The following is an 11,688-nucleotide window of genomic DNA, read 5'->3' on the forward strand; positions in this document are numbered from 1 at the left end:
AATGTTGCTGATGGTCACCATTGTATCCTCTGGATCGCCGAGGTCGCGCTGCTCCTCATCCTTTGAATGTGTCCTGGTTACAGCGGCGTGTGCAGTAGAATCTTCTACGTATAGTAGAGAGTGGTGCCGATTGTCACAAGTTCTGCATGTGAATTTGGATTCACACTTGCGTGACACATGCCCAAACTTCAAGCAATTAAAGCACAAGGATTTAGCTTTAACAAAAGTGCGTCTCTGCTCGACTGAAAGGTCCATAAACTTTGGGCAAATAAAGATCTTGTGCTCCTTGGAGTTACATTTAACACAAGCAACTTTCTCCGTTGATACCAAGGCGTGTGACGATCGCTTGGCTTTGTTTCGCTGTGAGCCAACTTGAAAGACTTTGTCAGGCTCAATTTGGTTGAGCTCAAATTCCTCGCAGCGGCGGACTAAAAACGGCGGTTCGCAAGCCCGTTTTAGCGAGTGAAATAAGGTGTTTGATTGCAAGTACTTGTCTTCGACATACCCCTCTTCCTCGTCGAAAAGGGCCATTTTATCGCTGAGTGTCTCAAATTCCTTCCAAACGGTATTGGGCCTGTCCAATGACACTGTTATTTCGTCCAGTTCCCAGGGTGATCCCGAAAACGCGTGATACTTGCCTTTGCACGGCTCTTTTCTGCCTTCAGTAGTTTTAATTGATCCATGTTAATAAATTACTGTACCCGGCTCAAAGGACCAAAGATATGGTGATGAATTAAAACGGTTTCTGCGTGTCCGACATGTTTTGCTGTAGTCTTATCACTAAGAAATTTTAAGAGTGTGGCGCAGCACAAATGGTATAAAACAATAAAAATACCAAAACTTAAGTTGAATACAAATATATGAATTCAGAATAACGGCTGCAAAGCGTTTATCAACACCGTAATACTGCAGAAGGGGAAAGATTTCCCTGCCTAATTTCTTGCTCGATAACATGCATCGGTCGCTTGTCACTGTATGTAAAATCCAACCGATTTATAATCGCATGGAAATTTAACACCGTGCCAAACGAGGACAGCACGGCATCGGCAGGGTCCCTAATTTTACTCCTAACGATAACAACCGCCTGATAGTAGCGAGAGCTATTAACATGATCGCTAAATGAGCGGCTTGCCGCTTTTTCTGCTTGCCGTCAGGAAACATTTGTTTCTTGTGCCCCCGTGAACTCGGGCAGACACTTGACAGCGTCAAGCGGCTCGTTGCACTCTCCGTTGCTCTAATATCTACGGGCTTGTAGATCTGTATCTGTATCTGGCTTCGACAGTGGTGGGCGGGTTTCCGGCGAGACGCTGTGTCAGCAATTTGACCGGAGCGAGCTGTCGGACGATCGGTCATTGCCGTCGCCTTAGTTAACTTATATATTATATTACAAAAAATATACATTTTATTACACTACCTTATACCATTAAACTCTTTGTAGCACTTTGCTGCTATAAATATACAAAGCCCAACGGCCAACATATTTCCAAGTGCATGTGTAATGTGAACTCCCGGCTTTCACTGAGTCGGTATATTTCACACACACAGGCAGACTACAATAATACAATACATGTCGTGCCAAATGCATATCTTCATTCATAATTCATTCAATTTTTCTGCGTTTTCTGCTGCGGACTGTGTTTCTCGTCCTGTTTTGACAGTTGCTCGTCGTATAGTGCTTTTGGTAGTCTAGGTTCTCTTCTTTGAATATCCCGTGGACTCAATTATAAAGCTGGCCGTGGCTCCGGTGTCCACCGTTGCCTTGATCTCGTAGCTTCCTTCTGGCCAGCTGCGTTTCCTCGGCCTTCAGGTCGCCCAATAGATCCTTGCGATCCTTGCTCGCCCCGAGGGACCGTTGGGACCGCTTGGCGTTTCCCGCCAGCCTGCAGCATTCCACCGTTCTAGGTCCTGCCCAGTGATTGTGCCATCTGCATTTGTGACATGCCTGCGAGGGAGATGTAAATCAGCAGGTCGCAAACACAGCTCGAACGCGGTTTTGTTGCATGCCATCATCGACATTCTCGTCCTGGCATCTCCTGCATAACGTACTTTGCTCGGCTCTGGATGTCGGGTAGCCCTGTGGAAAATTGGTTATGGTGATATTTCTCAGCAAGGATGCGACTAAACATACTTTAATTTTCTGTGCAAGCTGTTGTCAGAGATCCGCATGACGTAATCGTGTGCTCTTACAATCACCTTGTAATCGATGCAAATGCGTTGTTTTCTTTACTAATACGACTGGACTACTGTATTTGGATTCTGCCTGCTCGATTATTCCATCTTCAAGCATCTCTCGGAAAATGTAGATCTACGCGCTCGCGAATGTACCGGTGTGACGTCCCTTAGCACAATACCCATATCGACGTTGGTTCATCGCGTTCTTCTTGAACCGTAGCAATTTCGTCAATGGTTATTTCCGTTTCGATTTCATTATTTTTAGGACTTTAGATTTTTATAGCGTCGCGACTTATTTGAGTTTAGAATTCTGCTCTTAAACTCTTTTGACAAAAAGTCTGATGAAACGACTTTCTACCTACTTTTTAGTGAATAATTGTTATAAATCGACTATTATTATATTCAAAAACATATACACATAAATAATAATTTTAAATTCATAAATTCAAAAATTATTTTGCGAAAGGTATTGATTTAATCGCTTTTGAAAAGAGTACACATTAACAAATTGTTGCAGACAATTCAGCACTACAAACGCTGTGAAGCTGCTTAAATTTGCTTTTGCAAATATAATGCATGGACGGATAACTCTCGCTGTTGATGTGTTTGCGTAGTTTTTCAATTTGTTCTTCGTCTTTCACGACCTTCTCGAGTCGTTCCTCACCTCACCTTCTCGAAACAAGAAGTAATGTGTCTCGACCCGTCAAAATATAAAGATTCTTAAACAACGTATTACGTATCTTCTGGTTTGAATTTGTTAACTCGAAAGGGATTTTGTACTCGCTCGCTGAGGGCATGGTCGCATTTTGCCTGCCTATTCTTTTCGATTACTTTCGCTAGTTAAAAGGCACAGACAAATTGGTCTGCCTGCCCAACCAACTAATGTCAAAAATAAACATTAAACTTTTAAATGCCTTGGTGCCATTTAGAAAAAACTTTGTGCTTTTTTTTATTTAGGAATCAGCGTTAGTAAAAAAGCTCACTAACCCAACATTTTGGTGACCCTTACCTGGTTTTAAATCAATAAAAACTAAAGTGCAACCAAACAAATAATTTCATTATTTTCGTTCGTTTGAATAACCGCGCATATATGCATAACTTGCAAGTTTTATATACATAAGCGCAAGCGGGAATGCATAAACTCTGCTAGAAACTCACATTGCACCCGCCTTCGCGCATCGCAAGAAATATTTTGGTTTTCTCTTTGTACCTTCGTTTCCCCTTTGAACATTTTACAGCGGCGACGAAACGTTTTGTTCGCGAGTTCGTTGCACCCCTTCTCACCGCTTTGTGGCAGTTTTTATGCACATACATTCCGTTAGTTTTTCGGTGGTCAAAAGTTTTGGTACAGCATCACACCCTTTTGCGTCTTGGCACTCAGTCTTTGACCCAGGTTCTGCGAGCTTCCATTGCAGAGCAAAGTACGCCAATTGCAATTACTCCAAGCCTTTATATCTCTTTGCTGGCTCGGATTATGGATTCGGACATTGTTTGTCTGGCAACTGCATTCATTAGCGTTCAAATTCGATCATGTGCTTGGACCCCGTGCGCTGCTAGACTCAAGACCTCAAGTCCACATTGTGACTTCCCTACTCGCTCTGAATACTTCGCATGCCTATCTCCTCTTGTTGTTCCCGAAGGTCTGAAAATTCCCTCCAATATTCAGTTAGCCGAACCTGAATTCTATAGATCTCAGCGAGCTATATCTGTAGGGCAGAATAAGTTAACTGCAGAAAACGAGGCTGGTTTGGGTCCTTACAGGAGGCAGATCTTCTACTTTTAAGGAAACTGCACCACACAGTAAAGCTGTGCAGCGTGAATTGGTTGCTGCTGAAGTTCATATGGATGAACTAGTCCGTCGCTTTTAAGAAGTTGAGAGCTGTGGCGAAAAGGGAAATAACAGCCATCAAAGAAGAACTGGAGTGTGAGGCTCATTTCAAGACCAAATTTCGTCGTTTAGACTTTGGTGAATATTCCGTACTATTGCCTGCAAAAAACACTCTAGAATGACTAGGTGAATCGTACAATAAAGCTTATTGTCGGTTTCTCAATTTGGAGAATAAGCAATATTCGGCATTCATTGGTAAGTATTTGAATTTGAATCACATGTCCTTCGTGCCCAGAGACTCCTTGAGTCTATGCAAATATTTTCTGCCCCACCACTGCGTTTTCAACACAGCACCACGAATAAACTGTACATTCGCTGAACAAGGTTCTTATGGCAGGACCCACCATTTAACAGAAGCTGATATATGCAAGATGTATCGGTGTGTTCGCGTGGCTGATCCCGATAGCTTTCTTCACTGTACACTTTGGCGTGACTCACCAGACCAGGAGGTGCAGGTATTCAAGCTTGATACCGTGATTTATGGAACTTAGCCTGTAGCCTTTTTATCCGTTCGAGCGATTCATCATTTGCCAAGTGATGAGAAGAGCACATTTCCAATCAATTCTAAAATCGTTTTGCGTAACTTCTATGTTGACGAACTAATCATAGGAGGCCAATCAACAAATGAGGTGGCTTTAAGCTCACGAAACGGTGTTCCTACGAGCGTGATGTCCTTGGTCAAATTCCTGACTCGGAAAAAGCAACATTCCCGAAGTTTGACGATGTCAGCGACTTTACCAAGACACTCGGTCTTGCTTGGGACCCTTCACCGGATTGCTTTCGTTATTTCTTTTCATGTCTTTTCATGTTAACGACTCCACAATTTCTCTGGTGTACAATGGGTCGTACAGCAAATTAAGTTTCCTAGATGTGCGTTGCATCCAAATGGCGCTATTGAGATGCACGGATTCGACGACGCTAGCATCGACGCATATGGAGGATGTGTATATCTAGTTTCAAAAGCTGATGTAAAACGAGAAGTGCATCTATTTTGAGTTGTGTGCTGCATTATTACTGGCTCAACAGATGCAGGACGTACAATACATGAATCTCTTCGATTCATCAATCTCTTCGATTGTTTTAGTGCTGGTCAGATTCTGCTGTAGCTTTATCATGGATAAGCGATAAACCTTCACGTTTTCAAGCGAGCTTCTGGAATCTGACCTTTTGTTTAAAGCCATTAAATTTCTTCTCAAAAATCAGAACGGTTGGCCTGAATCTTGTTTGCCTCTGAAAACTGTTTCCGATCTCAAAAAGCGCATTTTGGTCGGCGTCGCCAACGAAGTGGATGTATCTTTAAAATGCAAATTCGAGAATTCTTGGCTAAACATCACCCACACTTTTGCATTCGTATACAAATTTGTTTACCGCATAAGGCGTCCTAGTCTTAACGCCGAAGATGTTACACAGTAGCATCCTGTTAAACGTGCTATTATACTGGACTTGCATCGGAAAAACTTGCATTCTGGTCCGCTGGTCGTAACACGCGTCTTCAATTTTGGCCGACAGGTGGCCGAAAATCAGTATCGGCGGCAGCGTCCAAGTGCGACATATGTTTCCGAGCTAAGCCAAAATTATCTCTACATTTAATGACTGACCTACCTAAGGATCGTGTAAATGCAAAATCAACTTTACTGGTTACTGGTCTCTATTTCTGCTTGCCATTTTGCTACAAAACCGAAGTTTGAAGCAAGGTGCCTGTGAAATCGTACGTCTTCGTTTTTATCTGTTTCGCGACAAAAGCTTGTTTAGGATCTTTCAACACAAACATTCTTGGGAGCATTGAAACGGTTTATTCTCATATGGTCAGATAATGCTACGAGCTTCGTTGGCGCTAAAAACGAGCTGGCTGAGCTGAAGAATTTATTCCTGTCTGGCCCCTTCATTCGAGCTATAGATGAATTCTGCCTGGAAGATTCAATTGAGTTGCGTTTTATTCCCCCTCGTTCGTCTAACTTTGGAGGCCTCTGGGAGGCTGCAGCAAAAATTTTATTTTCATCGTTCTGTTGGCCCACCTTTATCGTTCGATAAATTGCTTACACTCGTTTGTCACATTGCGGCAATAATCAACTCACGACCTTTACTCCTTCTTTCCGGCAGATCTTGAAGTCCTAATTCCAGCGAACTTTTTTGGCACAGTTCCGCTGGTGTTGTACTCTGAGCCTGATGTCACAAAGCTGAACTTTAACCGTTTGGACCACTGGCAGAGAATGGATTTTTTCAATATATCTTCTGGTGACGGTGGCGAGAAGAGTAATTGGCCCTTTTGCAGCAACGGTCAAATTGACGCATCTCCAAACCTGCGCTACATGTCAACGATGTCGTCCTGGTTCAAAACGAGAACTTGCCTCCTCTTAAATGGCCATTAGCCAGGGTAATGAAATTGGTGCCTGGATCTGTTGGAGTTGCTCGTGTGGCATTGGTACGAACATCAACTGGAACCAATCGAAGAGCTCTCCGCAAGTTGTGCGTGCTGCCGAAGCATAATCTTGTTGAAAGCCCTGGTTTTCCAACGGGGGAGAATGTTCGGTCATGCCGCAGGTTATTAGTTCGTATAACTTCAAAATTTAACGTAAATTAAGTTCTTGATTGTTGTTTTTTGTCTTTGATATTTGCTGTAATTGCTTCTCTTTTTTTAATTCCTTTCGCCAATCGCACCCTGGCCCTTTCCCCACGGCAACAGTCTATTTAGTTTTAGTTCGATTTTGTACACGTCCGGTGAAAGCACGTTTGCAGATCGCCTGCCTATTTTTTTCTTTTACTTTGGCTAGTTAAAAGGCACAGACAAATCGGCTTGCCTGCCCAACCAACTAATCTCAAACATAAACAATAAACTTTGTAAATAGGGCCTTGGTGCCGTTTAGAATAATCTTAGTGCGTAATTGATTGGAAATTTATGCGGCTTTATTTTATTTGGGCATCACAAAGGTAAGCGTTGGTAAAAAAGATCACTAACCCACTGACCGACAAACAGATGGCCATAGAGTCGAGTCGGTAATTGATTTTGATCAAGAATACATATGCTTTATAGGGTCGAAAACGCATCCTTCTACCATACATACATACTTTTCAAAGATTACAATTTACCCTTTTACTCAGGCCATATCCTCCACGCCCAGTAATTGTGGAAATAAGGTTTAGGTAAAGTTATAGTTGAATACCAAAATCACAAAGAAAGTTAGCTTCGACAGACAGAGCTCACAAATCATTAACAGAAGTAAACTTGAATACAGTGAATAAGGTATAGGAAAATATAGACATGGTTGGATAAATATAGAGGCAAAGCAAACATACTATATTATTATTTATTATTTCATATGCCAATACGAAGTTCATATACCCTTGCAGCTATTTCAAAAATTAAATATTTTTAAAAACATTAAAATTATGATTTACTTGCGTATATGTTAAAAACATAAAAGCTATGATTATTTGCAGCTCAATTACTCGATAGTTTTTATGGCAGCTATATGACATCTGTCAAATTCTGAACTGTCAAATTATTAATAGGTAAAAAAAATTTAAACAAGAAAGGAAGCAAACTTCGGCAGCCCTTGCAGCTATTGCAAAAATAACATATTCTTGAAAACATTAATATTATTATTGACTTTCGTATATGCTTTGTAAGGATACTCTCTGGCCGGGGTACAGACCTCAGCCAGATCCAGGAGTCCTTTACAAAAAATTTGTAAATAACCGAAACACCGGACTTGAGAGTTTCATTAAACGAGTAAATGAGTCGTTTGGGGGGGGGGTCACGCCGAAGGTTCTCTTGTACGACGGAAGAGAGAGTGATGTCGGAGTTGATCGCGTCGTATCTTGCTCCGGAGTTAAAAATTCAACGGGCTGGAACGCCGGGTGATCTCACTGGTCACTGGATGGCGGTATGATTGAACAGTCGGGAATAATGTCTGCGCTCAGGTCACATGCACTACGAGGAGGGGAGCTAGGATACTAGACCAGACGAGATAGGTGTCCGCGTACCGGTCGGATGCGAGGAGGGAAGCTAGGATACTAGACCAGACGGGACAAGTGTCCGCGTACCGGTCGCATGCGCTACGAGGAGGGAAGCTAGGATACTAGACCAGACGGGCTGGGTGTCCGCGTACAGGTCACAAATTCTACGGGGAGGAAAGCTAGGATACTAGACCAGACGGGACGGGTGTCCGCGCACAGGTCACAAATTTTACGAGGAGAGAAGCTACTGATCGACTACGATTAAAAAAATCACAAACGAGGGATTTCAATTTCCCTTCTCCTTATTTTTTTTCTAGATTATTTTATTTATCTAATACCGTCCTACGAATCCGCTACACCGTCTTTTCTTAACGGAGAGGAATATTATGTACACTAACCTCAAAACACTGATCAGCCCACTTATTCACTTGCCGCGTGCCGTCGCGCGGTCGAGGCGTTACTCGGATTACACGAAATATTACTGCGGGAGACACGTCCGTCCCGTCTTACCATTCCGATACAAAAGCTCGCCAACTCGATCGGTGTATGACCACCTTCCAAACGCTCCCTTTTTCTCGCATTCGGGATTTCTGGTATATTAACTTACTATTCTACTAACTTATATTAACTTACTAAATATCGGCTAGCGTTGCCACTCGGGTTTGGAACTTTACTATGGCTTAATATTCGGTTTCAACTTAATATTTATTATCCATTATACGTCGCTTAAACCATTAACCTTACATACTACTAACTTAATATTTAACCTTACAAACTATCAAAAATTTTATCGTACACCGTCTAGGTGTGTACGTTACAATTTAAAAACATTAAAGCTATGATGATTTGCAGCTCAATTATTTGATAGTTTCTTAATAGCGTAGTGTCGAACTGTAAAATTATTAATTAATCAAAAAGAATTTCTAAAAAAATGTAAAAATAAAAAAATTAAATTTAAAAAAAATTTATTTTTTATATTTTCATTGTTTCTATGGGCGCTATATGACATGGTCGTCAGATTTTCATGAAATTTAAACCATAACTCTGAAATATTTAACCATTACTATATGTGGAAGAACTTAAAATAAAATTAAAAAAAGGCAAAGTTAACAATTATTATATAGTTATTTAATATATTTTTCTTATTTCTATGAGAGCTATATGATATAGTCTTCCGATTTTGATGAAATTTAAACCGTAATTCAGAAACATTTAACTATTAATATATGTCGAAGAACTAATAGAAAAATTAAAAAACACCAAAGTTATAATTTTTTTTATTTATTTTTCCGATTGTTTCTATCAGAGCTATATGCTATAGTCGTCCGATTTTGATGAAACTTAAACCGTAGTTCTGAAATGTTTAACCATTACTATATGTCGAAGAACTAAAAAAAGAATTGAAAAACAGCAAAGTTGTAATATTTTGTCATTTATTATTCCGATTGTTCCTATGGGAGCTATATGCTATAGTCGTCCGATCCGGCTTGTTCCGACTTATATACTACCTGCAATGGAAAGCCAACTTTTGGGAAAGTTTCATGCAGATAGCTTTAAAACTGAGAGACTAGTTTGCGTAGAAACGGACGGACAGACGGACGGACAGACGGACATGGCTTGATCGAGTCTCCTAGTGATGCTGATCAAGAATATATGAACTTTATAGGGTCGGAAACGTCTCCTTCTCTGCGTTGCCAACTTCTGACTGAAATTTTAAAACCCTCTGCAAGGGTATAATTATATATATTGTACTTATATATAAACACATAAATAAAAGTTTAATTCCTTTTAGATCAAATATCTTTGAAGACCAGTCAGGTTAATGATCTTACTGAAAAATTACATGAAAAACAACGGGAAGTGCATAGTTTTAAAAAGCAATTGGAGTCGGTACATTCTGAAAAAATGATGCTGCAACGCAATTTAGAAAATACAACGCAGGAGCGAGATAATTTTCGAATTCTTCAATCCGTAAGACCACGTTTTAATTACATTTTTAAATATATTACGTTCTACAGACACTTTTTGGTTTTTTATAGAAATCTGGTCATCAAATTCAGCAATTAACTACAGAAATAAGCGCTAACGAAGTTAAAATAAATTCATTAAATTTAAAAGTTGAACATCTTAATAATTACATAAAGGAACTGTTATCTGAGCTGAAAAACAAAGAAAACTTAGTTGCTGGCTTACGCAAAGATATGAGAGAAATGAAAACTAAAAATGAAATGTTAGCGAAGACTATATCAAATGACGAACTAAATTTATGAAAATTGGTCATGAATTGGAGGAAATGAGAAAAGAACGTAACCTAGTTGGATTGCAAATGGTACGACGCAATGACGAAATTGTCGCTATAAAGGAAAAACTTCAAATCGCTCAAAATGCCCTTGATAATGGAACAACACAATATAACCAGCGTGTAGAAGATATAAGATTACTTAAGAAAGAGATTTCTAATCTTCACACAGAAAGTGAGTGTTTGAAACACGCTATTAAAAGTACTGCTGACATGAGAAAGGAAATCGTTCGCCTGCAGCGTGCACTTAATCAAGAGCGCATACGTATCCGAGCTCTAACTGAAGATGCGAGAACACCTACTGGAGTTCATCGGTGGCGTATATTAAAAGGGGAAGATCCAAAGAAATTCGAATTGCTTGAAAAATTGCAAGTAGTGCAGAAGTAACAAAACAACCTACTATTTAAAAGATGGTTTTTATTTTTATAATTTTTTGCAGGCGCGCCCTAAAGCAGTCAATAGAAAATTCAAACGTTAAAAGTAAACTGTCTGAGGCTCAAAAGACTAATGAAACTCTTAAGCGCATGCTATCCCATATGCCTACTGTGGAGGTAAAGCATAAACTAGTAGTGCAGCAGGTAAGATTTTTGTGTATATACATTTTTATAAAAAGTTTAAAAAGTTCACGTTCTCACGTGACAAAATGAAGTTTATAGAACAGATAGAACAGAACGATTCTTCTGATTGATCAGCGAAATAAGAGAACGAAAAAACCAAGAGCAAATCTGCTCTATTTCAGTATTTTTACTATTCACTTCATCGAAAAGAACCTTTTTTTAAATCGAGAAGAAATATTTATTAATTTTTTTTTTTGAGAACATATTTTGCTTATTGAGAAGAAATAATCTTGTAATTGTAATGGTCGTCAATATTAACCTGATAAAATAGAAAACCACATTTTTTTCAGCCAGATAACTGCTTAAGTAAAACCCTGACCAAATGTAATAGGCTTAATTAGTCCCCTATCAATGATACTTTTTCATATCAGCTGCTTTGTTAAGCGCACTTAAGTCTGTGAAAATATTCTGTTCTGTTATTGCCTGGAAATTTTCGGTATATAAACGCACAGGCATCTGCAGTCACTCTCTTTTTCGATCAGACAAAACTATTTTTTTATTTTACGCGGAAGTACTCTAAGTACTTCCGGCGGATAGCTGCTTCAGCTAAAACTTTTGGGAATAACATTCCATCACTTGTACACAGAGAAAATTAATCAAGTATATTGCACTCAATCTAAGAATATTCGTAGTCAAAAATATTCCAATACCATTTTACTTAGTATGAGTACAGATTTTGAGGAATAAAAAAACTCAAATTGAGTATTTTTTCTTTAAATTTTATTGGTTGTTTTACATACATATGTATAGAAATT

General features: G+C 39.6%; 1 protein-coding gene across 1 annotated transcript; it reads left to right on the top strand.

Moving 5' to 3' along the window:
• Window positions 1-4,959: 4,959 nt before the first annotated feature.
• On the top strand, window positions 4,960-10,894 carry LOC128265886 (cilia- and flagella-associated protein 58-like; the record flags this gene model as incomplete). The annotated part of the gene is given in 6 exon segments (XM_053002101.1): window positions 4,960-5,002; window positions 6,161-6,313; window positions 9,810-9,988; window positions 10,057-10,273; window positions 10,276-10,699; window positions 10,756-10,894. Coding segments are annotated over 6 exon segments (1,155 nt in total), but the record flags the coding sequence as incomplete, so codon positions are not given.
• Between the last annotated feature and the right edge of the window lie 794 nt (window positions 10,895-11,688).

This window comes from Drosophila gunungcola, unplaced genomic scaffold (genome assembly GCF_025200985.1).
Source record: "Drosophila gunungcola strain Sukarami unplaced genomic scaffold, Dgunungcola_SK_2 000169F, whole genome shotgun sequence".
Taxonomy (NCBI): Eukaryota; Metazoa; Arthropoda; class Insecta; order Diptera; family Drosophilidae; genus Drosophila; species Drosophila gunungcola.